The 27433-nt window shown below is 43.4% G+C and overlaps 3 protein-coding genes across 5 annotated transcripts; 1 reads left to right on the forward strand and 2 right to left on the reverse strand.

Moving 5' to 3' along the window:
* Positions 1–533: 533 nt before the first annotated feature.
* LOC119724726 (sodium-coupled monocarboxylate transporter 1-like) lies at positions 534–8817 on the reverse strand. Its single transcript, XM_038195912.1, has 15 exons — positions 8213–8817; positions 7284–7349; positions 6751–6802; positions 6213–6280; positions 5560–5714; positions 4913–5053; positions 4232–4361; positions 3863–3951; positions 3653–3765; positions 3289–3356; positions 3077–3163; positions 2658–2863; positions 2433–2536; positions 1960–2087; positions 534–1486 (listed from the first exon to the last, which is right to left on the reverse strand). Exons 1-15 carry the CDS (start codon positions 8564–8566, stop codon positions 1385–1387), a joined length of 1863 nt encoding a protein of 620 aa, XP_038051840.1. The 5' UTR covers positions 8567–8817; the 3' UTR covers positions 534–1384.
* A 162-nt stretch (positions 8818–8979) lies between these two features.
* On the reverse strand, positions 8980–17528 carry LOC119724728. 2 transcript variants are annotated; one of them, XM_038195916.1, is made up of 6 exons: positions 16867–17528; positions 15006–15088; positions 14286–14654; positions 13650–13985; positions 11044–13379; positions 8980–9913 (listed from the first exon to the last, which is right to left on the reverse strand). In XM_038195916.1, exons 2-6 carry the CDS (start codon positions 15085–15087, stop codon positions 9617–9619), a joined length of 3420 nt encoding a protein of 1139 aa, XP_038051844.1. In that variant the 5' UTR covers position 15088; positions 16867–17528; the 3' UTR covers positions 8980–9616. The 2 variants fall into 2 exon arrangements, with proteins under 2 accessions (XP_038051844.1, XP_038051843.1); XM_038195915.1 differs by having other exon boundaries at positions 15006–15106.
* LOC119724727 lies at positions 9873–26946 on the forward strand. Of its 2 annotated transcripts, none has more exons than XM_038195913.1 (6): positions 9873–9955; positions 19053–19222; positions 20431–20817; positions 21801–22139; positions 22632–24874; positions 25123–26946. In XM_038195913.1, exons 1-6 carry the CDS (start codon positions 9900–9902, stop codon positions 25423–25425), a joined length of 3498 nt encoding a protein of 1165 aa, XP_038051841.1. In that variant the 5' UTR covers positions 9873–9899; the 3' UTR covers positions 25426–26946. The 2 variants fall into 2 exon arrangements, with proteins under 2 accessions (XP_038051841.1, XP_038051842.1); XM_038195914.1 differs by lacking the exon at positions 9873–9955 and adding an exon at positions 15514–15826.
* Positions 26947–27433: the final 487 nt, after the last annotated feature.

Raw genomic sequence — 27433 nt, forward strand, 5'->3', positions numbered from 1 at the left:
TTTTTTTTTTTTTTAAGTGACATCGCAATAAAGGCTGGCAATGAGTACACCAACATCTTTTCCTCAAAAAAACATTGGTTAAAGTGGTCAGAAATTGCCTCAGATTGCACCACAGAGCATCTAGAATCCAAAAAAAATTTCGGGGCCCTTAAGCGGGCCCCGAACCCCACGCCGTATTTTTTTGGACCCACTTTTTTTGGAGACCTAAAAAATTTTTGGCCCCCCCCAAAATTGTGTTCTGGATCCGCCCTTGTTCATAATTAAAAAAATTCCGAATTTCATGGTTCACCGATCGGTCGATTAAAAAAAATAACCAATCCTCCGCTTGAGGCCACGACACTCCGATCTCAGCCATTAAAACCATTACCAGAAAAGTTCTTTTAGAACTTAAAGCAAGACTGTTCTTATCAGAACTAAAAATACTTAGCGAAAGTTGATAATAAGCAGGACAAGTTCTTTTAGAACTTAAACCAGGACTGTTCTTATCAGACCTAAAAATACTTTGCGAAAGTTGATAATAAGCAGGACAAGTTCTTTTAGAACTAAAAGCAGGACTGTTCTTATCAGAACTAAAATACTTTGCGAAAGTTGATAATAAGCAGGACAAGCAGAAATAAAAATCTAATGAGCAGTAGTTATTACCACATGGTGTTACCGCAAACCGAAACGATACTGATACTCTACCATGCAGAGCTTAAAATCTTATAAAACCATTACTGTTATATCGTGTGCTTGCAATGGATACTTAAGGCAGGACTGTTCTTATCAGAACTAAAAATACTTTGCGAAAGTTGATAATAAGCAGGACAAGTTCTTCTCAGAACAAAAATATCTACTGAGCAGTAGTTATTACCACATAGTGTTACCGCAAAGCCCCAAATCTTATAAAACCATTACTGTTATATCGTGCGCTTGCGATGGATACTGTCATTTCATTGGTCAAGTACGGCCACGTGTCTGGTTTATAAAAACACATGTCACACACACTCAGGGATATCGCCGCGGCACTGCGTTCGTTTGCGCGTGTGACGTGAACCAGCCGCGGTGCGCTAGCTTTGCGCCATGAGAACCACGTCATCAAACGCTCAGTGGCAGAATATCAAAACCTTCAGTTTTCAAAAGTTACATCGCAGTGATTTAATTTGATTTCTCACAGTAAGTTACACAAGTACAAGTTATCTTTTTGAGTTATTGGCACGATTTAACAAAACAATTGTTGACTGCTGTGATGTGGGATATGCCATTGCTAACATGCACCCTCGGGACGCTATAGCACCCTCAGCTTCGCCTCGGGTGCTATATGCGCCCCTCGGGTGTAATAACATCTTATCCTACATCATAGCAGTCAATAATGCATTGTTAAATATTCAGATGGGAATTCATTCTACAACTTGGTGTCATAGTCATAGTCCTCCACCAACAAACCGGGGGGTTCCATCTGACGCTTCTTCACGGAGATGCTCGACACAAATGTCACATCGTTATCCTGTAGTCATGATGAGTAAAATAAGAAAACATCATTAGAACTACCCTTGGTTGACCCTATCTCTTGCTGATAATGTAGTGGGGCAGATAGGGGAGATATTTTGGGGCCTGATTGTGTCTTTGATGATACAAGCATGGAATTTGGCACAAACTTTTAAGAAAGATTTTTAGCTATCTTATGTTAGACAAATCTCAGATTTGTCCTTTGAAAAAAATATATAGAATAACAAGCCATTTTCAAAATTTTCAAAATGGCTGCCATTGCTTGTTATTCTAGCTGTATTATTTTCAAAGGGCAAATCTGCGATGATCCTAAAGCCTGATATCTTTCTCATGACATAATCTGACGGTGTGCCAAATGCCATGTTTGTACCATTAAAGGCACAATCCCATCACCTATCTGCTGTACCATAATGCAGGCCTTATCCATTTTAATGAAAAGTGCACATGATAATTATGCAAACGTGTTTTTACCTCAGGATCATAAGCCTCGCCTTTTGTAGGAGGACCCGACCTCCTCCTCTTGTATGGCCATGCGCAGTAACAGCAGTCAGGCACCGCCGCGTGAAGTCTTGTTTCCACAGTCCCCTGGTCATTACCACCTAAATAAAATAATATAAACAAAGTTTACGTAAATTTTTACGTTACATTTCCCTTCTTGAGTAGGCCCACCGTAAGAATAGGTATATGAGGATCCTGACCACCGGGTCGATTCTGGCTCCACTCAAGTAAAATAAACCAAAATGATCTCAAATTAACAATTGTATTAGTATGTTTAGTGTTCGTTTTAATGAATGTGTTTATGTTCGTTTTTGACCGTCTTGTAATTGAATGCCTGTTGGCAACAGTGATTAAATGGTTCACTTGTTTAGTTCCAGTCATCATGTTTTGTTGTGTTTTTTTTTTGTTGCGATGGCAAATAAATAATAATAATAATAATTTCTCACCAAATATCAGAGTGGTGATAACGCCGACCAGAATAGACAAGACGCACGTCATGGTAGGGTACCAGACCCTCGATACGGAATACAGCGGTCCAAAGAACGGTCCACTGTTTAGCAAGGAAAAGACGAAAAAAAAAAACAATGAACGACAGAATTGCCAACCTCGTAGGCAATGGAAGAGCCTCTTCCAGATTTCGTAAAAAAAAAAAACATCATTGATCTACAAACCTGTCCTCTACTGGTTCGCCCGTAGTCCAAAACCCATCATTGGTTGTCATGGTATCCGTTGCCATGGTTCCCATTGACATGTTCATCTCCACGCATTCTTCAGTGGAGAGAGGCAGCTCAGCGCTGGCTGATCCACCGTGCAGGATGTTACCGATACCAATCCATATTCCAAAGCCAGTTCCGACCACAAAGGAGAAGAAGGCAGCCTTGAAAAAAAATCCAAAAATATTATCATTAATTTCTCCCAAAAACTTTTGAAAATCTTGGATACCATTATTGTATACACTTGAATAAAGAGCGATCGACCCTTGGTCTTATGTTTTTTTGTAAAGGTACAAAAACGTGACCAGTCTGTCTGGGCAAACATGTGTACAGTTAGTAAGTAAATTCAATTAGGAAACAAATGTCGTTTGACAAACCTTCCCACCACATCTAGGGTAGAACGCCCCCAAGAGAAACAAGGCCAAGACGGGGCCATTCGTTGCACCGCTAATGACAAACATCGTCTGTGGAGACGAAAAAGAAAACTTTATTGGTCACAGCATCTTCAATGGGTACAGGCTATACATGAATATCCATTTTCTTTACATCGTTTTGGGAGAACTTGAAACTTAGAACTCTTTGAACTTACAGGCGTGACGCTACCTATCAGCGGCATCAGGAAGGCCATTCCGAATGTAATCAGTGCGAAAACAGTTGCTGAAATACGAAACAAAAAAGGGGGAACTTAAATCAATAATCAAACAGACTCAATAAAGAATAGATGCTCAGTCCTTCAAGACTTCACCATCGTAGGGACTCGGACGTGATTTCTGCATGTAAGACCGTCACGGTATATCAAAGTAATGAACCGTGATAGTTTTTTAGTTTGTGAGCTCGAGTAACACCACGCCAAAGCTCGTAGTTGCAGGTGAATTTCAATTGGTGTTCTTTGGATTCTCCATGGCCTTCGGATCGAGACCAAAAAAGATACTAGATGAGCAGAGAGAACTCACCAATGACCTTCAAGATCAGCGTGTATCTCTCATCACTGAGGGTCTTCCAGCACGGTTTGATGAGGTGCTCACCAAGTAGGGCAGCCACGCCGTTTAGCACAGAAGACAAGGTGCTGGCAAGGAAAGGAAGAAGACATATTAGTTGGACATTAATTACATGATGAAAGTGATGCTGCTTGTGCATGAGCCATAAGAGGCAACTCAGCCCACCTTAGTGCTGCTCCGAATATACCGGCAAGCAGGATGCCAGCCACGCCTGGTGCTCCTCGGAAGACCTCGGTGATAAAGTACGGCAGGATCTACGGAAAAACATTGAAACATTATATTTTGGATAACATTGTCTTAGTGATCAACAAAATGGTTGATTTCAATCAGGGATGATGTTCCTACATTTGGAACAAGAACTGTGCTACTTCCATACCTACAAATTAACTCATTGCATCATTATTCACCACCTGTACCTGTCCCAAAACTGCTCTCAAACCTCCCAAAAACTGCGGGGTATAACTTATTATCCGTTCTTGAACTGGATGTCATTAAGTTCTTCTATAAGACGGGGATGAAGATGAAACAATTCACCTCGTCCTGTGCTTCAATAAGGCCCTGGCTTTTAGGATCGCAGTCTGCATAATAAGCATAGATGGTCACCCCGCCCAGCACGCAGAGGAAAGTGAAGATGGTTGATCCCACGATGAAGCTCACCAGAGCCCTGTTGAGAAATCATCAGGCGAAAGGTCAAGCTAGTATAAATATGTTATCAATTGAAAAGTAATTTAGGATGATCACAATACCAATTGCTGATGAACTTAAAATGTGTCGGTCAGGAACCAGTAATGTCATTCCAGAAACTAAAGCTGACTGTCAGGAACCGATATGTCATGGCCAGGAACCGACACCTATTACCAGGGACGAACAACTCGTTGCCAGGAACCAATTCTTTGATACGAACTGAAAACGTATTTCCAGGAACCACGGAAGCTCATTCTCAGGAACCAATAACTCATCGCCAGGAACCAAGAACTAATTTTTAGGAACCGATAACTCATTACTATTAGGAACAAATTCAACGCATAACCCTTTGCCAGGACCTAATTCATCATCGTTAGGAACCAATAAGAAGTCCACACGAAGAAACCAATTGGTCTTTTTGCAAGAACCGATAGCTGCCAGAACCTCAAGGAATCACTAATAACTCTCTGCCATAAACCTGAAAATACATCTGAAAATCTGAAAATAACTCTACCAAATCTTGTAACTCACGTTTTTGCAACAGTGACGCTCTTGCATGTTAGATAGCGTTGGACCATGTATTGATTGCTAATGTGAATCGTGGCTGCAGTTCCCAACTGGCCGATGACCAGTCCCCAAATGGTGTAGTATTCAGTCGGATCGGGGCTGATGCTGTGGTATAAAAAATGTACCAAATTGAACCGAGACGACATAAACGTAGTCGTAGGCAACTTATACTCAACCGGAAGCTTTTTAAGGTAAAACCCCGTGCACGGTGGTATGCACGCGCTCCTTGCTCCTTCGACCAATCCGGTTCGTAAAGTGTGAAGTCATTTCAACCTAAACCACGCCCACTACACACAGAGTAGCATTGGAACATCGATCTCCATAAAGTGGCGTGCTTAGCCAATGAGCGCGGCGCTAGTAATCAGCGGTATTTGTTCTACATAACCCTCGAGGACAGACACACAAAGGGAGAACAACACATCCTTCAGTCCTCGGGAGTTTGGTCTTTTGGTGGAAACGGTCCTCTGTAGTAAGGTTGTGTGCTTAGTCCATGGGGGAGTGTTATATTACAGGGACAAAGGGAAACACAAAGCATTGTCCTCGAGAGTATAGGCGTACGCGTGTATGACGCAGTCACGCACGAACCCGGATACCATTAAGATGACTCTCACTTGAGAAACTGAATCCGTCGCCCTTCTTCGGCGATTCTCCAGACGTTTTCGATCCCGCCCAACTCCACACTCCCCTTGATGATGACGATGATGATGGTTGCTATGATGATGAGCATCTGAAGGGTGTCCGTCCATAGCACGGCCTTGATGCCGCCCTTTGAGTCCAAACAAATACAGAACAAGGGGAGTCAGGTTGGCGTAGCCGTTCTTTCCTCGCCTTCCACCACTGTGACCCGGGTTCGAGTCCCGCCCGGGCCAATATGTGGATTGAGTTTTCAGTCCCTACCTGATTCCGTGGGTTTTCCTCAGAATATTCCTGTAGGCTTTTCCTCCCATTTGTAAAGCTGTAATGTCTTCTCATTGTCTCCTTTCTACAGGTTTCTTCAGGCTTTCGAGCTACAGTGCCTTGGGAACTTTTGAGGAATCCTTGGTTTCATTACCAGAAAGAAAGAAACTAACAAACACAAAATCCGAACAAAAACAAAGGCTTTTCCGGATGTTGATCGTAAACAGCAAATCATCTCAGGCTGCTTAAGCCTGTCCATCAGGCTAAGTTGATCTTGGCCAACTGAGCGTTGTATTAAAAATATAGGTATGTTGGTGTTTTCTGTTATTCAAGTTTAGTACAAAGTGGATTAGGACTATCTACTCACAATGACGGTATAGATTGTGCAAACACCGACGAGACAGACTACAGCTACCGCATAACTTACGTCCGTGACTAAAATTAATATGAAGAAAAACCAAACCTCAAGTTAATCATAAAATGAATAAAGAATACTGCATTTTAAACTTGTGCGATCCCCCTGGCATAGTTAGTAAGCACACTTTTCAGTTTACCTAACCAAAATCAACAATGACCTCATTTGGCCAGTAGATGACCTTTGACCTCAAATATATGAAGTCACCTTTATTAAGTCCCTCCACCCAAAAATTAATTCCACCAAGTTTTGTTGAGAGTGAAGTCTGACTTTTCATGGCGGTACTTTTCAGTTTACCTAACCAAAATCAAACACACAGAAACACAGAAGGAACCAACTATCGCATGATCCCCCTTTCTTGGCTCTGAACCCTCATCCCTAGGGCGTAAGAAAAAATTACGTCTATTAAACTTGGATGATTCGAGACTGTTAGGGAATTATCTGTGGAATTGTTGATTGGAACTGTTTCCCAAATTTTCGTAAACTATACCTGCTGTTGCCGCTAAGCTAGCGGCAAAAGTGACCAAACCCATGTACAGAATCTGTGAAGTGAATCAATTCAAAAATAAATACAAATCATTTTGTGCAAACAACATTGCTCCAAGACAATTGAAAAGTCAACTACACAAATAGTTATTTGCCTTTTTCTAGAACAAAATGAGGGCGCTCAGACGCCATTTTGGGGTATAAACAGACGTGTGTCCAAAGTTATGGACGCGAGTGCATGTTGGAACAACTCAAAAACGATAATTTTACAACCTTTCATTTTTAGCTTTTTAAGTGAAGGTACCAGACTGTTTTAATGAACGGGATAGATCGATATCGTTTCGGTTTGCGGTAACACCATGTGGTAATAACTACTGCTTAGAGGATATTAGTTCTGAGAAGAACTTGTCCTGCTTATTATCAACTTTGCTAAGTAGTTTTTTGTTCTGTTTAGAACAGTCCTGCTGTAAGTTCTAAAAGAACTTGGGATAGATCGATCCGGTGTTGGTACACAATGTGTGCGCCAGGTCTACTTACCGCGAAAAATATAAAGGCGAATACTCCGCATGCCAACACAGCCTTGTTGAACCGCACCTCCAGGTACTGAAAATACACAAATTATTCCTTTCATAACTTCATTCTGAAAGGTCCTGCCAATAAAACATGGCCTCGGGACGTCATGGTTGTGTGCACATTTAGTGCAAAGAACTATATATTAATAGCCCTTAGTTCAAATTGTTCCCACTCATTTCCAAATATGGTATAATTATGCAAAGTTGAAAGGTCACTGGCATGCAAATCAGGAGTGATGACGCATCTAGCAAATGATGAAAGGTTTTAATATTATACTCGGCGATGGCTTCGGGGAAGTCATGGTTGTGCGCAAATTCTGTGTCGCGTCGGGGCAAAGGAAAGAAGTATTTTCCAAAATGTACGTGGTATAATAATTATGCAAAGTTCAAAAAAGGTCACTGACGTGCGAGTCGGGAGTATTAAAACTTTTGGCAAATGATAAAAGGTGTTATACTCAAAGAATAATTTATGGCCTTTGTATTCATTGCCAGAGTCATGGTTATGGCAATATGTGTGCCCATAATAACGGCGTGTGTTGTGCCATGGTTAGGGCCTGGTGCCCATGGATATAGCGGACCTGCTGTGCCGATCGTTGTGCTCATGGTTAGGGCCTGAAAAAAAAAACATTGGTTAAAGTGGTCAGAAATTGCCTCAGATCGCACCACAGAGCATCTAGAATCCAAACATTTTTCGGAGCCCTTAAGCGGGCCCCGAACCCCACGCCGTAAATTTTTGGGACACACTTTTTGGGGACCAAAATGTTTTTGGCCCCCCCCCAAAAAAAAAAATTGTGTTCTGGATCCGCCCTTGCATTTCAGCCTCAACAAATGTTAGCATAAACTGGGTTTTTTTTTTGATTGTTTTTTTTTTGGGGGGGGGGGAGGGGGGCCTACCTCAAACACAGAAGTGATCCCCATGTTGTAGTACATCGGCACGAAGAAGAACAGCGAGACGATGCCACTGATACACACCGGAGCGGCCGCCCACATGCCCATGGTCCCCCTGAAGTAAACATCGGACGGGATCCCTTGGAGGGAAACCCCGGAGAAGTAGCTGGCCAGCAGGGAGAGAGTGACGGGGATCACGGTCATACTGCGGTCGGCCAGGACATACTCGGCCGATGTCCGCTGCCTACCGCCCCTCAGGCCGTAGTATAAGCCGATGCCGAGAGAGGCCAGCAGCATTGCGCCACAGACGGCGTAATCGGCTGCCTGGAAGACATGCTTCTCGCCCGGTGGGCTCTCCATATCGTCGATGTAAATGTTCCCCTATAAAGCGCGGAACCTGTCCAAATGCTTCTGTTACTGTAGAGTGCTAATACTGTACAACTCGCTGTGCGAACGTAAAACTCATAAAAGAACCAGTTCTTGAAGTTGGCCACAACTGTGAACAGTGTAATAAGGTCAACGCTTTCCCTAGACGATAGCAAAGAGGCCCTACACAAACGCAGACGGTGCAAAGATAAATATGCCTTTACCTGCGAACCAACAACACTGGTACCCCACGGTCGGTTTATACCGTTATGATAACCTTTTGGGGGCGGGGGGGGGGGGGGGGGACACGACAATGATGTTTGTCATGCGCACTGCACTGCGAGGTCAATTAAGGCTACGTCAATAATGTTGTGAGTACCTGGGACCCAGGTTTGGGGGGCAATGTGTTTTATATCGCGTGTACTAACAAGCTGACAGATATAAAATATTACAAAGTTTACACTTTTTATAGGTTGTGATAATAAAAGACTCAACAATGGCTAAATAAAAAGAGTTTTAAAAGAACTGTGATATTATTTAATTCAATATAGTTCGTACAATTTACAACTGCTTCTCAACATGATCATTTAAAAAGCTCACAATTTTATACGACTTTCAGTTTTTTTTCAAAATCTTAAACATATGAACCAGAAAACAAAGACAAATGATGCCAACAAAATATATAGTGGAAAAAAACCACGAATTAAAGGCAATTACATAATTTGATTTCAAACAAAAATACAGACAAACAATTGTATCCTTTACTGAAATATATATATTTCAATTTATGGCGCTATATATACGTTATATGCATCATTATTAGTTATTTCTTACATGTATTTCAATTATAACATTAAATATAGCAATATGAACCCGTTCTCCTTGAGTCAATTGAGTATGGCGTGAACAAATTAATCCAACACCTTCAATTTAATAAGCGGGAAAGGAACTCATTAAGAGCTCTGGAGTTGTAATGTGATGGTGGTGGGTTCATTACACACTCTACTCAATTTTCTGTTCCTTTATATGACATATGTCAACTGTTTACAACTTTGTTGTGTAGGTGTTGGCTGTATGCGATGGATTAGTCTGGCTGTGCGTGTCCCCGGTGTCTAAATGAGCAGCGGCCCTTCGCCTGGTCTTCTGCCGTTTCGGGGAGCGGCAGCCCCCGCCGAATCTCTCCGCCAGCAGGCCTCGGACCCGTGCCGTGAAACAGAAGCTCAGGAAGATCAAGAAGCCTTGCAAGGAGTTGAGGATGACGAAGATGAACAGCATGGCGTAGCCCTGGACGACCTGGGTCAGGAAGCCGAAGATCCAACTCACTCCCATGAGAACACTCAGCTGCGGGACAAGAATACACCGGGAACAAGGTGAAATCTATAGGTACGTCATCTCGTTAAAATATTGTTGTCCGGTATTAAGATGCGGACAAGTTTTGTCCCGCACTTGGCCCTTGCAGCGGGGCAGATTGGGGAGAAATTTTGGGGAACTGTTCCTATGATGATACAAGCCTGGAATTTGGCACATAGAGTATGTCATGAGAAAGATAATTGGCTACGGCCATCGCAGATTTGTCCTTTGAAAAACGTTATGTAGACAAACGAGCAATTGTCAAAATTGTTAAAATGGCTGCCGTTGCTTGTTATTCCACCTGTATCTTTTTCAAAGGACAAATCTGCAATGGCCCTATAGCCAAAATCATTTTCCCATGACATACTCTGACTGTGTACCAGATTCCATGCCCATATAAAAAGGCACAATCCCATCACCCAGCTGCCATATACGATACTATTGTATCGGGTATTAGTTTCGTGGATCTTAAAGTGGAACTTCCCAAATTGTTTAGTGGTTCCGGCAATGGATATTTGTTTCTGTTGTGGGAAAATACGCCCCCAACTATAAACCAAACAAGCGGGTGTGATGTTTCCTGATAGACCCCTTACCAACTCTACCTATAGTCAGATTCAATACCAGGGTGACCATAAGGTCAGAGCCAAATTCTGCTAAATGCACATCAAAAATCCTCCCCAGAATTACTCGAAATACACTATAAACACTTAAAATCACAGGCAGATCGGTAGTGTTGCCTTCATTAAGATTCAAATTACAGTATAAACAATCTATTGTCACATAAAGATGTCATGAAATTATCGCGTAAATTTCGGGCAAAACGTGGATCCGGCCACGACCAAGTCCGTTTCCCACTGAACATCAGCACCTAGACCAGCCAACCTGTCCCATGATGCAAGGGTTTGTTTGAAAATATTGAAGCTTTTTAAAGCAAATGTGTACCATTTTTTGTTCAAATTTGCTGTTTTTCTGTCATATAACCGTTTTTGCAGAATTCTGCCAGAAATCTGCCAAAAAAATCCATTCTGTCAAATTTTCTGTCAAACTCGTTTTTTTAACAAAAAATATGTCAAAGTTAGCCGATAATCAGCTAAAACGGTCACCCTGTTTTTAAAACGTACCCTGACGTAGATGACGAACTCCACCTTCGCCTCCTGTATTCTCGTCTCGTTCCGTGCCATTCTCGTCGAACTTCGCGAGATGCGGAGATTAACTACGGTGAACACGAAGAGACAAATACTAATCGTCAGCGTGAGAGCCACGGGGACGCCGAACGCATACAAGTTGACTTTTGAGTTGACAATGTAGCAGCTAATCTCGCTGGCATAGATGGGTCCGCTACCAGCGCATTGACAGAAGTGAAGCGCTATACACACGCAGACGATTACCAGCGACGTTCCCCAGGCGAATAACATATACAGCAACAATGGTCTGGTCGCGGACGCCTTGGATTTGTCGATCACTTTGCTGGTGATGGTACGCGCCACGTTTAACGACAACGTCAGCATCCACATGAACGCCGCAAGCCAGGTGAGGTGGATGAGGGGGGCGGCAACCAGACACAGTGCGGGCACCTCGACAAAGAACCCATTCAACAGCAGGAGGAGATTGGCCAGGAAGAGCGCCACCACGAAGTTCATGATGCACAGGCCGGCCAAGTTTCGCAGTGCGGGAAGTAAGGTGTACACCACGAACGTCACTAAGAGCGCCATAAGCGACAGAATCGTGAGAACGAGGTAGAGGTAGCGGTACGCCAGTTCTGTTGCAGTCGGTGGTCCAGGGGTTGGGGTTACAATCACAACATCGGAACACACAACCACGCTCCCATCGGCAAGAATGACGTACGATCCCACTGGCAACACAAGCCCAGAATGCATGTATACTACGACTGTTTCATTCCCGTTTTCAAACATTGAAATATCTGTTGAGGTCAGTGTTACAATTGAAGGGCAGGTCAGGTTGCTTCCTAGACACACAATGTCGATTGCAGAGAGGTTGTAGACGCCAACGGAAGTATCGTAGTCAAACTGTGACACGCGAGTGACCTTTGTAGTGTTATCTGAACCGAAATAACCTTCAAACAGGCTGAGTCCAGTTGCAGTGAACTCCAAGCAGTAGGCCACCGGAAGGACACTCATAAACTCGAGGAAAAACGCCACCTGGGTCACGTTACACCAACTACTGTTTGCAAGGCGACTGAGGGCGCTGTTCAGATCATCCACCGCTGTTTCGTTTCCCGCGAGAAGGTTAACCGTGCGTGTCAGCGAGGAATTGTCCACAGTTGCATCCCAGTAGACGATGCTCTGTGATTTCTGACCAAACAGCGACCTCAGACAATCCACCAGCTCCACGTTGACCGTGTTATTTGGGTTATACGCAAAAGCGCCGCCAACGTCTGGCTGGTCCGGTTTGATTGTAGGTGGTGCTACAATCTTGACGCACTCGCCACCTTTGACCTCGTAGCCAGGGGAGCAGGACAAGAGCCGGCAACTGCCGAGGAACGGATCGTACACTTCCCCCGTCGCACAGGAGACCGTGCCTGTCATTGAGCTGCCCTCGCTCCTGAAGTTGAACAAGACATCGATGGTGAGAAATCCCTCAGGCGAGGCGCACCTTCTATTGCATCGTGACCAGGGACCCTCCCCACACACGTCTTCGCAGTAATCATAATCGCAAGAGTCACCCAAAGTCAGAGCCAGATTGTTGCACCTGCTGCAGTAGGCATTCCGGTAATTGGTTATGGATCCTGAGAAGGCCGAGGGTCGGTACATCACGGATGCTGCGAACTCCTTACACCCTCTCTCGGTCTCACTCCCCCGGTATTCCTCAAGACACGTGTCGATGGCGGGAACCGAGCATCTCCGGAGGTCTACCCCCGGCAGCTCCGGCGTACTGACCACAAATTTACCGGTGTAAACACCGCCCAAGCCCGGCGGTCCTAAGCCAAAGTTGGGAAGAAACGGTGCACCTGCTCCATGCCTTGAATAGCGCGCTTCCACGGTCCAAGATATAACCTCTTCATGTGACTCGCCGTGGCACAGCGCACAGTAGATGTTCTTGTACTGAGCAAAGGTAGCGTTGTTATAGACTGGGATGGACCGAAACACATCCGAGTCATTCGCTGGTAGCTCACACAATTCTCGCACCTCGCTCCCATACCAAGAATCGGGGCAGATCTGCACTAAGTAATACCCATCGAAAGTGGTATCGAACCCCGGCACGTCCACGCAGTCATACCAACCAATAGGAAGCCCGTTCAGGGACGTCGGTGGATCACGTGACTCGGGGTTACAGTTCGCCTGGTAGTCATAGCAACAGTCACCGAAGACGACACATGCGTCGTCACAATGGCAGTTACTTCTCGGGAAGTTGGTAGTGTCGCGCTGTTGGGTACAATTCGGGCCACAAAGGTGGCGGTTACCACAAAGGCCCACGTCGGGTCCATATTTGGTGGTTTCTGCCGGAAAAGGAATAAAAACATAACTTCAATCCTCAGATAGCTTCAATATTCTCGAAAATCAACAGTACAACTTTAACACAAAATGAAAACGTATTACGCGTAGAGAGTCTGAGCAATAAAAACAACTTGTCTCATTAGAAACCTTACCCAGAAGATATGAACAATAATTCTGAAGGTAGATCTGAAAGATTGGGACATAAGGACATTCATTCACCCCATTTACAATAAATCAGGTTCGTTATTAGAATAAAAAGACAACATTTGTACCAATTCCGCAAGACAATCGGGGAAAAACTGTGCACGACGATCTCGTCAGTCCCAGCCCACACTGCAGAAGATCAGTCTCGTTCCCAGCGCAACCAAACTCCGAAATGACGACGCGTGCCGGGATCGAGGCTGGGTCCAGTTTCGAAGAACTGGTGACGGCACGCTCGGCAACAAAAGAGAATCCAAGATGGCGGCACGCAACCTCCGCGTCACGACGGTCCCATGAGCTGGTCGAGCAGACAGAGGACCAGGCCTGGGTGCCCCGGCACCGAGCTTGGACCGTCCCCGTGTAGTGGGACAAGGGGTAGGCCAAGCGGAGCTCAAGATCACCCGGACCTGTGGAGCAAAGGGTACAGAATGAAAATGAATAACGTCTGATAAAATATTGTTCTGATATTGCGAATAATCAAGATTTGAATATTAGGTGCACACAGTTGAGGGCGCTATAAAGATGATAATTTATGTCTTACTCAAAGTGTATTGTAATAAAATTGTCATACATTCAACGATCAACCAACCATTCTAGTTTGATAATTTTGACTTTCAAAATGTTGTGCCATCACAAAATATTGTCCTCTCGACTACACATTTTAGAACGCAAGGTGGCAGCAAATTTACTATTCGTTTCATCTTTACCTGAGGCACAGTGAAGCCAAAAGTCCTGGCTGTTCGGAGGACAGGCGTCGCTCCCAGATGGGAACCCGGTAATTTCACAGTCCTGCTCTGTGAACGTGGGACCAAGTTCGCAAGCCCCAAAGATCACTTCCTCAATCGGGCCCAGATCTGCAATTGGGCCGGCGCTGCCGAACTCGTCACCAGCTCCGTACTCGCAGGCTAGCTGGTAACCTACCCGGGCACATAGTGCAAACGCAATGGCGTCGTCGATGGCGCTGACGTCTGTGCACACGGTGGACCAGCTACCGTCGGGTGGATGTCTGATCTGAAGGCGGCCCTCGTTGAGGGCGCTGCCACCCACCAAGCGGAAGTCGTCTGTAGATATCCGGCCTTGATGTTCAGCAAAGGAAATCATAAAGAAAATAAATAACACAAAGAATCAATTTACAAGGGCTTTGGGTCTTTAACACAATTATCAATGTTTTCCGATCTATGGTTGACCTCAAACATTTTTCAATGTTCTGGAAAAAGAGGATAAAAATGTAGCGGTGGGTGCCATTCTTTGAGTGAGGACTACATAATATATCCAAATATGGGATGAAGTTGAAGTATATCGAATTAAATTCAATGTTCTTCAAAAGATAGCCCTCTACTAAATTGACGCGAGATATTTTGAAAAGTTGATTAAAAGTACACACGAGCGTTAGTGGACACTGGACATATTTCTCAATTAGAACGTACCTGTGGTTAACGTGAACTGGAGGCAACTTGGGCTCACTAGACTCAGGACAATGAGGACAATATTCCACCCTCGTAGCCTCATCCTGAAATGACGTCACGACCTTTTAATAACACAAAGGAGACTTAAAATGATTTAGTTATTCATTTGATACTAAAAGGTATGAAGAAGCTCAAACAAAGCGATCTCCTAGCAACAAGGATACTTGGGCTTGGGGCACTTTCCCTGACATACTGAGTTAATTTGTACAAAATTAAACATTTGTTTTTGTTTTTTGTTTTTTTTACCAAAACGAAAGTTACTTTCAAACGAACACCCAAGAATACTGGGAAGTCGTCGTTGACTATTTGTTAAAAACTAAGAACTCAGAACCAAATGGGACAATATGAGAGATTGTTGGTGCGGATTTCTTGGCTCATTTTTAGTGGAATTATCCAGGCATGTTTGTCGTGAATCTGCTTTTATTACTCTTCTTGTCGGGAACCTGGTCAAAAAGGATTGTAGGTCACATAAATCAGTGTATTTTTCCACTTGGACAATACCAGCAAATCTTTGGAAGACGACATATAAAATGTATTAGTTCAAGGGCAAGTTTTTGGCAGCGATAAACGAGAATAAAATCCCAGCTACGTATAGGAACCAGCAGTATGTTTTTAGTTCTGGTGGAAGACTTAGATGTGGCATTACGAAGTAGTCGGCCTTTCAAGTCATAGTTTCTTGGTTAATCTGCGAATCTCCCATAAAGTATATCCATTACTTCCGTCTTAATTAGTGTCTTGAGATGTGATCTCATTGAGACGACAGGAGGTTACGTTTTTACATGGTAAGTCCTGTATTATAGATACCCTGTCAACCAACTCGACTATAACCAGTTTTATATACAATGTAATAAACTAGCTAAACGGCTATAGTGTTGCTTATCCAGTTGGTGCGAAATGTACGGGGCAGCAGTTAGTCCCGCCCATCAAAAGGACGGCTTATCAGTTGATCAACAGGACAGGAACTAGACTAAAACTGCATCAAACGCTTTCTTCGCCCACGTGAAGGGAAAACTATCTTGACTGGATGCCGTAGTGATGTGTGCGTAAATTATGTCTTATATATGATTTCAGGCTTTGCATGGTGGAGTACTGTCGTAGATTTAGTGCTGATAACAACTGCCCCTGCTTAGTTCAAAAACAACTTGTCCTGCTTATTATCTACTTTCGCTAAGTAGGTTGGAAGTCTCCTGACGATGATATGAGCAGGTACGTCGAAACGTTGAGACCAAACTAATCTCACTCAGCCTCAGTGAAGACAATTGCGAGAACTAAGTGTCACTGCCTTCCAACCTACTTGGCGAAAGTAGATAATAAGCAGGGCTAGTTATTTTGAACTAAGCAGGACTAAGCAGGACAATTCCTATCAGAACTAAATATACTGAGAGACATTTTACATCTTGCCGTTTTTGCCAATTCCGCCTCAAAAGGTAGCACAATGAATCTATTCTTCCAAAAAGAAGTAATATATTTCTCTTCCCTCCGACAGAATGATGTCAAAACCCCATAGAAAGACAATAGTTAAACAAAGTGTGGCATCATTATGTTTGGACTATTTAAACAAAATTTCGCTATTTTTTTCTTCACAACCAGGCAATAGCCGGGTAGCCAGGGATCATGAGTCCGCTCAAACGAACTTATGTCGGTAAATGGTGATAAAACTCGCCAGAATAACTATCGGTTATATCATGTAGCCACACACAACAGACAATCTTCAAACCCCATGGACGTTTAGGAAGATCATAACTTAACTAAAATGATAACAATTACGAGTACACTTTTTACTGTTTTTACAAGAGTTAATATACGAAGCAATTGAACTTACCTTTAATAATGTTGTGGAGTTTGAAAGAGTATCAGAACGCTATCGAACGTGATGACACTGTACAGCTAATAATACATGTGATAATATTCCTCTGACAATTCAGGTATGCACTATCTTCCCACGCAATTGTGTGGAGCACTGCTGACCAAACTGGTCCGTGAAATCGAAACAATCCCTGTTATTGATTTGAACCAGTCACCTAGAAACAAAATCAAACGTGAACGGAAGAATTTCTTTCCGGCGCAACCCAACTCCAAGGACGAACACAGCACGTTTATACCAGAATATACCGGTGCGCTGTGAATGCCACAGCTAAATAGTGTACTCTTGAATGACCTCACCAATGACGCGCGCGTCACGGCTACTGTCAACCGGATGGTCAACCTTGCTCGAACGGCCTCCACACTTCTGATAACCCAGCTCTTAAAAATACACGAACCACTTCAGAAAGTACAGAGGGGAGTTATGAATATGAATGAAAAAAATAACAATAGCGGACTTTCTACATGCCGAGTGTCTTGACAGTTGTTTGGTTGATTTTGTTTTATGGTGTCTCTCTTGTTTTCGTATTAGATGCACTCAGACCACATTGACTTGTGCACCTACGGTCGGGTAAACATGTCACAAAAACGTCAAAGACGTATTTATGTTTGGAACAATCAAGTTAGTCCAGAAGAGAAATGATTTATTTTGTTTTGCTTCAAAGGGTATTTTATCAACCGATTTTATCCCATCTGAAACCAACCACTTCAATTTTCGTGTAATTGGTTCCTTTTGAAGGTTCATTTTTGGGCATACAAAGTCAAAATCATTTGTTGTTTTTATGGGTTTTTTTAGAGTGATCTACACATTTTCCACAACCTAAAGTCTCGACTCCATTAAAATTGAACCGTTCACTTGTTTGCGGAGCCCCGGGTCACAAATGGATGTGCTTCCGGTTATTGTACTTCCGCAGAGGCTTTTAGCAAACAGACAAGGATGAGCGTGTAGAATATGACTGATCAGCCGCCATTTCCTGCCATTAGAACAAGGTGCATCGCACTGCTATCCATTGCAAAGTACATCTCCACTCCTGTCTTTGGCTTTGGGTATAGGGCATAATTGTAGCTGTTAACTGCTTAGTTGAGCTCCATCCGAACAATGTGATACACAGCTAGCGATAATCCTTTAAGTGCTTTTATTTTATTTATTCAGAATCTACTGGTGTGCCACCATGGGACCAGAAACTAGAGAAGACATGGTGCAGAAAGTACAGTTTTAGATGTGGAAGGTAAACCCCAGATGACTATTCTGGGGAAAACCCACGGAATCAGGCAGGGACTGAACCCAATTCTCATATTGGCCCAGGCAGGATTCGAACCTGGGTCACAGCTGCGGGAGGCGAGGAATTAAAGTACCGCTAGGTACGCCAAACTGACCCACATGTTGAGTAATGGAAATCAATAGAAACAGTCAACATTTTTACCCATACAATATCTACATATCTGTATGCATTGAGATAAGTGAGTGATACACCAAAATGAAGAGAAGAGATTGCCCATTCTATTGGTTCTTAAGACTCATTTCGTGGGATCCGATGAGCTTTCGATCAGGCTAGGATCGCTCACTTGGATTGGCTGCATTAACATTGAAAAAGCTCTAGAAATATTGACAATGATAAGAACAAAGCATTTCAGTCAGCGTTCTCGATTGCCATAATTTGCTGGTCCACGAGAGTGGCAGCTAAATGCCCTCTTTGTACCCCACTGACTCCCGGGCAGTGCTATCGTACAGGATTACCCCGTAACGCTGTCGAGCATCCCACCATTATCTGCACATTGCAATCACGGTTCCGTGCATAGACCATCCATCCAGCCCGTAACAAATGTCTAATCAACACGGCCCATCTTTATCTGACTACTAGCGCCCCACTATAGGTCCTTACAGAGACATTTGCAATTAAAGGAGTTTTGGAGCAGTGAAACGAAAATATCAAAATTTCATTTACAAAAAAGGTTAGTTCGTCTGTCATGTTCATGCACGAAAGACGGTTACACTGTTTATTAATAAAATAAATCTTTAATTTAATGTTTATGTCGAAATGTATTCAAAAAGGCTTTATAATATCTCAAGCACTTGCCACAACTTGTGTTCCATCCAATCCCATTTTTGAAGACATTCAACGCCGTCTTTGTTTCTTGTTCCAGAAAATCTGAAGATCTAGGGACTGTCAAATCCCAAGATGCAGCGGTAAAGGAAAATCTCGTCGACAGATTCTTCATGAGTAAACAAGCGCAGGTTCCGATGGCAAAATTACAGGTGCTCTTATCGTCCTTCTTGGTGCTTCTTCTGAGACCTGACATCGTGGAAACGCAAGGTCGGTGTTCTCGTGGCTGTAATTTTGCTGATCAAGTTAATTAACAAACAAAAAAATTGTAATCTTTTTAAACGCTATATTTTAAAGACCTCGTCAAGATGACGTTACCTCTCTGTGTGAATAATTTGCTTGATGGCATCCCACATGCGCCATGCCCAACATGCGCTCAAAACGGATAAACTGTCACTTGACTTTTCAGATGTAGCATGCGTGGTCTACAGAAAAAGTTGTTGGATTTAGATTTGCATAATTATGTGTTATTTTTTTCTTGTAAATTATTTTGTACTTCAGTAGTTTACAATTTTTATTGCGATTTAGTTGGCGCTGTGTGAAATTTAATTGCCTTTTGGCGCTCGTCATTGATTCGAATCGTTTGAGGAATAAATAGTTGCAGGTACCAAATGCAATCTAGCTCAAGTTGACCTCTGAGGAAATTTTAATCAGAGATGGCAGTTTCGAGAATGTTGATCCCCTTGAAAGATGAAATGGGTTTATTGTATACCAGCATGTTTGAAGTCAACTTCTGAAGTGCTTGTAAAGGGCATTCGTAAACATAAAGACCCGTTAATATTAAAAGTCGTGCAGCAGCCACCGTTAATATTAAACTTCAAACTAGGACACTAATATTGTTTTCAGTAATTATGAATACAATTGCTTAACAAGTTATTCCCACAGTGGCCATTTTTGGCACCACAACTGTCCATCAGAATTGAACGTGGAGTTAATTTTTGTTAACAACAATGACTTCATTTACATACGAGTTTTTCATTATGTGTAGAGGATCCGCGGTTGTACCACATGCCAACAACGAATAACAATACAATTAAAACATGTACAATTCACATGTGGCGTCCTTGAAACAAACGCTTGAGGGCGTACTGTCATGCATTGTGAACTGTTGTTCTGATTCAGTTCATGCATGCTGAGATACAGACCTACACGTTCACAGTTCGAAACGTTTGCTTTTTAATTTTGTTCGTGGCAACCTATTACAATGAAGTAACGGAAGTTTAGTGTTGAGATAATTTAGCATAATTTTTAATAGCCAGGGTAGGCCTATGCGTTCTTCATGTTTGGCAATGCATATGACCATGATATTCTTAAATGTAGATTCTAGCTTTTATTCTTGTGTTTACGGAACTGAGCACTTTGTTTTGCATCTTTATACCCACGACTAATGAGAGCGCGATTAATGTTTTTATTGGCAGCTAATTTCGGACAGATCGAGGATGTGGACATCCAACTCATTGACGGCAGCGCCCCCAACGAGGGACGAGTGCTCATTCGCTGGTCTCCCGACTCGCCCTGGATCGTCATGTGTTACACCGACCTGCCTACCGCGGCGGCCTGGCAGATGTGCCGGCGAGCCGGCTACTCGTTCGCGTGCGGCTACAGCGAGGCGGGAGCCCGACGCACTAACGAGTCTTCGCTGGTAAACGTGACCAGTCAAGTATGGTCCGTTAGCGGTTGTTTTTACAACCAGGACAGTATCTTTGATGGAGGGTGTTCTCTGCAACTGTTTGAGCTTTTTGGTCCTGGCGCCGGCCCGACATGTTCCCATGACAATGACCTGTGGCTGACCTGTGGATACCCAGGTAAGTTTAAGGAAGGGCTGATGCCTTTTTTACACAATAATACTTAACTTTAAAAGTAATGCACGTGTTAACAATAAGGAAGATTAATAGTAATACAAAAAAAGTTACCTTAATCCAATTTTGGGTACATATCCTTAAAAACAATACGCCAATATAATAGGTTACCCTATGTGATTCTATAGGTGCATGCACCTATATAGAATGGTCCTTAATGTCTGTATTCAAAGTATCATTTAGGACAACCAGCTGTAGGCCAATAGACAGATCCTTAGGCCTAAGGTTCCAAAGCTAGGTCAGTGTAGGTGCCATATAAAGATCGAGGCTATAATGGTATTCATCTAGTATTCTGTACGTTATGACGTATAGCATTGAATTGCTGATGTGAGAATAAGGCATTGGTTCGTGTTTTACCTTCTTTATAGCAATGATATCAATATACCCACTGCATGGTGCGCCTTCGCTGAGGCTTTATGTAAATTCAGTAACGCTGAAAGTAAAGTTTCTATTCATGCATATTATAGACGAGCAAAGACCTGTCACATTTCCTCTTCGAGGGCGCTCCAAGCAAGGATTCTATATTGTTCTATTATGGCAAGAAAGGGAGAATGACACAGAACCATTGCATTGCTGGCTGGAGTTGTGGATTTAATCTACGTTTCGAGACAGTAAAACTGCTCTTCTTCAGGAATCAAGTTGTGTACTTGTTCTACATGACCCCCGAGGACTGAGGGAGAATAACACATCTTTTTAGTCCTCGGGAGTTGGGCTTTATTTAAAACGTTCATCCGTAGTAGGTTTGTGTGCTTAGTCTACGGGATATTTTACAGGGACAAAGAAAAACACAATGCATTGTCCTTGGGAGTGTAGTAAAACATGTCTGTGAGAGTGTGTCATGGTGTGTGCGTGTGTTGACTGGTGTGAAAGTGACTGAAAGTGATGTCTGACCCCAAATAAGTGTTCAATCGTTGTATTTGTTTATGTAGGCATGCCAGATTTCGAGCTCCGGCAGGTCGACGAAACATTCGGACCAGGCAACCGTTTAGTGCAAGCCCGCTGCGGCCCGGATAACGAGTGGAGCGCCCTGTGCGGCAACCTCTTCTTTCCTCTCAAGGAGGGTAAAGTGGTGTGCCGGGAGCTGGGCCACGCTGATGAGGCACTGAGTAACGACTTTGTAACTCCGGATAGACTGGCGCCGCAACACCGACCAAACTTTACACTGTTCGTCGACTACGGGTGCATAGGGGACGAGACGAGTCTGACCGAGTGCCTGCATTACGCTTTGCGGGAGTGCACTTCTTACGTTGCTCTTGAGTGCTTTACCGGTAGGCGTCACGGTGCTGACCACATGTTTTCATATTTAGACCCTTTCAACAGATTTGGCAAACTAATTAAGTTCATTCCACTTGCTCTGTGCATGTTGTTCTAGCGGTGTTGGGTACCAGTTTTTGCTATTGTCGTATGGAAGTTGCACTTCAGAAGATTTAAGTCACCTCGGGCTTATAGGTAAGAGGTGTCGGGAATAAAGGGAAACGGATCATAGAGGTGATGGTTTCACCATATCTCACTCAGTTGAGTCACAACCTCATAGAATGCAAACAGTTTGAAACGTTTTGGTAGACATCTTTCCTGCGAAAGTTTAGACGGAGGGTAACAATAATTTTATCGATACAAAGTCACATGCATTTTCACATCTTGACTTGTATGCCGATTTCGTCGAATATCAACATCAATGTACATGTACAATAAGATTGTTTTTGAAACGCCATGTGGTGTGTATGAAAGTGATTTGAAGTTATTTTTTGGTCTGGCTACAGGTGTTGAAGGGTATAACAACACGGGGTACCTTTGTGGTTCCAAGCAGCTCTGTGGTGATGAGTGTCAGCAACAACACCCAATCAATGGCTCACATGATTACATATTTCACTACTGCCAATGCGACGATGCTTGTAGCCTCTTCGACGATTGTTGTTACGACTACGCGGACATGTGCGGTCCTGAGCCTCCGAGACTAGAGCGAGGGGAGTTTACCATTGACGACTTTGGCTGCGTATGGGTAACCGGCAGCCAGTTCACTCACATTGGTTACGTGGCCGTCGACCGTTGTCCAATCACATGGACGGACGAGCCAACACGTGATTTATGCGAGAGGCCTGTGGATGCTGGCGATGTGATTGGCTCGCTGCTGCTTCACGACGACCAGGGCGTGGATTTTAAGAATATCTACTGCGCCATTTGCAACGGGAGGTCGTATGATAGGTTGACACCGTGGGAGATATCAGCCGCTGGGAATACGAGAAGTTCATCAATTATGTACTACCCGTCTCTTGGCATGTTTTTACCGGCTAAAGGCTGGGTCATAAAGCCACCCCAGGGACACCCGTTCATACGAGAGTGCCCCGCCCATCTAGTAGACACCTGCTTGGAGGAGTTCCACGGGACCAATATAGAGAAAGGATGCAAGGCCTACTACGCCCCTATCAAAATCGGAGATGGTGATACGAGGTATCGCAACCCCCACTGCGTGATGTGCAATGGTTTGAAGGTGGTAGCGGATAATTCGTGTAGCGATCAGGTATGCTCGCATTCCTGTGAACCTACGCACTGGACAAATTGTTCGTCCATCTGTGGACCTATCGACAACATCTTCACGATTGAGGTTCTCTTTGATTTCACCTCCTCCAATTCCATCACTGGGACGTCTTGCTCAGTGGGGCAGATCTACGATCCTTTCTTAGGGAGGTGCCGCGTGTTGACATGTACTGCCGGGTATCACCTCGTCAGCAATGAATGTGTGATAACAACCTTTTACTCTCAACCCTCCATCAATTCCAGTGAAGCTGAGTGTATGTCAGAAACCCTAGGAGTTAGCCTCGGGAGAAATCTATTTGCCGCTGAAAATCTTCCTGGAGCATCTGGCCAGAGTCCTGCCACTACATCCGTGTTTCTCGTACTGAATTTCCCAGCTGAAGTCTTTGACTTTGAAGCAGCCTTTGACGGAGCAGCCGAGGCCATGCAAAATGCCTCTCTCGTCGATTCGGCATTAGTTTGTAACATCTCAAAACTCTCCGTCCTCTTGCCGTTTACCTTCAACAGTTCCAATCTCTGTTCCAAGAGCACAGTGGTTGTGAGCGACCTCGCCCCAAGGTACAATGGCACACTGTTAAATGCTTTAGAATATCAAAACATTGGTCTGCAGTACTCGAAAACTAAAGCATTCCCTCTCTGTCTTGAAATGTTGGACCTGAACTGCTCGTCTCTCCTGTCTTTGGACAACTCTGAATACAAGAACCTTTCGAATGACATTATCCAGATTGCCGCAACCGGTTCAAGTCTATCCCCTGAGGAGTATGTTCTCTTTCCCGACGGCACAGCGGTCGTTTGTTCCTTCCTAGGACCGGTGCCAGAGGGCTTAGAGCCGTACATCCGTCGGGTTATTTCCTTCATCGGGAGCTGTCTGTCCTTGTTCGCTCTGGCCGCCACTTTCCTGACCTACTGCGTCTTCTCAGAGCTTCGAAAGCTAGCGGGAAAATTGGTCATGAATCTCGTGGTGGCGCTGTTCACAGCCATCCTGATGTTCATGATACCTGGCTACCTGAGTCCCAACCCCACTGCTTGTGTTATTGGTGCAATGGTGGCGCACTTTGCTTGGTTGGCCGCATTTGCCTTCATGGCGATAGTCGCTGTGAACGTAGAGCGCACACTAACATCTCTTGTGCAGAGGCGGGAGAAACCTTCAGGTGTGAGTCGAACGTTGGTGGCGTACATGGCCCTCGGCTGGGGCTTACCCCTTATCGTAGTCGGCATTTGCCTCATCCTCCAGTTCTGCAACTGCACCAGCCTTCCCAAGATCTACGCAGAGGGCGCGGTGTGCTGGATTACTAACAGCACCGTTCGCGTGGTCGTCTTCGTGGTACCGGTCGGCATCAGTCTGATTGTCAGCACTGGGTTGTATCTCCTCACGCTGGTCAGACTCCGACGTAGGCGGCGCGCTACGCAGATCGTCAGGAAGCAGGGTAGAGTAGAGGGCGCCAGAGAGGAGCTCGCCATCTATTCCAAGGTAAGCTCGTAATTTCAGAGTTTAATAGCTGAATACCATTGGTCCAATCAAATGGAACAGATACGGTGCGTTTTAGGCCCTTTCAAGTAGCGCAACGTCGATAAGGGGCACAATTTCTTAAATTTTAGACACATTTTTGCAACCACACAAGGGTTAAATTAAGTCACCAGAACTCTATTCAATGTTTTACCATGCATGTCAACTTTTTTGAGGTTTAATGGAGGTGCATTGTTACCTTTTTTGACCAGTTGTGCGTCCTTATGGGCGTGACCTGGATCTTTGGCTTCGTGTCTCAGTCAGTGACGGGCATCCTCGTCTTCTCCTACATCTACATCCTCCTCAACTACCTCCAGGGAGTCTTCATCTTCATCGCCTTCTGCCTCAACAAGAGGGTACGGGGCTTGTGGAAGGAGCAACTGAGAGGACGAAAGGTTAAACCGAAGAAGGAAGCAGCGTCTGATCCCAAACAAAACACCCAGGAGACTAATGTTCCACCGACAGTCAATTCTGTTGGTGCACCTGCTGTGCTCGAAGAAAACACTAAGTTGTAATTGAGAGACTGTACCCCGATGTGAAGGCGGCTGACAGGCCTGTCATGTTGATGAGGCTGTTGTTTGTAAAAAGTGTATCATTAAAGGTATTTGTGGTATTAAAAAAGTACTAACGGGCGTAAGATAAGACAAAAAAAATCATTTACTTCAATATTGGTTCTCAATATTATAATAATGAACAAGAATTGTATGTAAAGCATTAATAAATCTTTCTTTTAACTGATGTGTATATTTTTAAGTCTTTTAGATTCTGTGGGACTCGTGCACTATTAGTCGGAATATGAGAAAAACCTGAACTTAATCTGAAAATCTTGCAATCACCATATATGTAATAACGAAAATACACCATAACGTGAAAACTTGTGGCCAAAGCCGTCGGAGGTTATAGATCAGATTGTTTCACATTCGGCTTTAACAACATAATTTAAATCTATAGTAGGTGAGACCAATTCTCGTAAATGACCCATTTTAGGGAAGCGGACACGTTTTGCTGAAAAGTTGTACCTTACGGAAACATGGTAGATTAGGGAGATGTCCGAACGTCTCCCGAATGTTTCAAATCCTATTTCTCTGAATAAATTATCGTCTCAAACAGCCTAAATCGATTCCGCGTGATACTAAGTTTGGTGAGAGTATTGGTAATAAGGTTTAGGTTAGGGTTCAAGTGTCCGGATTTTTTGTGCACCTATCTATGGGGATGTCTCCGTAATGTAAACCATTCCTCCTGATAATAATTTGTGTGAGTACGGTGGCTGGGTGTGTTTTACCATATCATAATTATTTTGATGTATTGCACCACGCAGTAGCTGTTCGTTATTAGCTCATTTGTATGTATATAACGAGCTCGACCAGGGGTCGGCTCTGCCACGATGCAATAATGGCCTGCCAATGGCTTGTATATAGCGGGCATTATAAAAAGCTAGCACTGTCTTAGGGGATAAGTGTAAGGATATCGTTATAAAGAGCTGTTGTACAGATTTAGTTTTTCGATTGTGAACAATATTTCATTCGTTATCAATCACGACTCGCAGCTAAGGGCTGAATAGAGCATGATTTACAGAAACTGGACAAAATAGTAATCCCATAAAAAAATTATTAACATTAAAATATTAAGAAGTACCAGAAAAAACTGACCCCAAAAAAACTCCCCCGGAATACTCGACAAAAAATATTGCACTAGAAAACTGCTCAGAACATAAATAACGTATGATCTATGGCATCAACTGTCATTAAAAAGCAACAAATAAAATAGATGAACAGATGTGAAGGAACTAGAGTTAATTAGGAACTATTGAGTAAGCAGATCAGGTGAGGCAATACTATGACATTGATATATTAAACATTACCAGAAAAAAAACTGCATCGCAATATCATGTGACAATAAATCATATAGACATGGAATAAACAGTAGACGATCAGGTAAGGCAACACTGTGAAATTGAGATATTAAAATATACAAAACTGACAATGTACAGGATGCGTAAAAAAAAAAACGAAACCCAAATGTTGGGACCATTGTTTCAGGGGAGTTCTGCATGTTATATTTTCAAAATCTAGAATAAGCTTTCTTTCAGTACAAGTATCATTCAAATCACTTATGTAATTTTCAAGTTACGGAATTTTAAACACAACCACCGTTTTAAGGTTCTGTCCACGGATCGCAAAACAGTCCAATGTTCTTTCAGCAAAACGAAAACAGATCACATAGGGGTGTGTGTGAATTGTTTTCGTTTTGCTGAAAGAACGCACACCTTTTTTGGTGATCCGTGGACAGAACCTTAAAACGGTGGTTGCGTTTAAAATTCCGTAACTTGAAAAGTACATGAGTGATTTGAATGATTCTTGTACTAAAGTATAGCTTATGAATTGGGCTTACATATACTTGATTTTGAAAGTGCTACATGCAGAACTTCACTAAATCAATGCTCCCAACATTTGGGTTTCGGTTTTTTTTTTTACTCACTCTGTATGTAATATCTAATGTCTTAGTCATTACAATGGATTTTAG

The sequence above is a fragment of the Patiria miniata genome, unplaced genomic scaffold, assembly GCF_015706575.1.
Source record: "Patiria miniata isolate m_02_andy unplaced genomic scaffold, ASM1570657v1 HiC_scaffold_18, whole genome shotgun sequence".
Classification (NCBI taxonomy): domain Eukaryota; kingdom Metazoa; phylum Echinodermata; class Asteroidea; order Valvatida; family Asterinidae; genus Patiria; species Patiria miniata.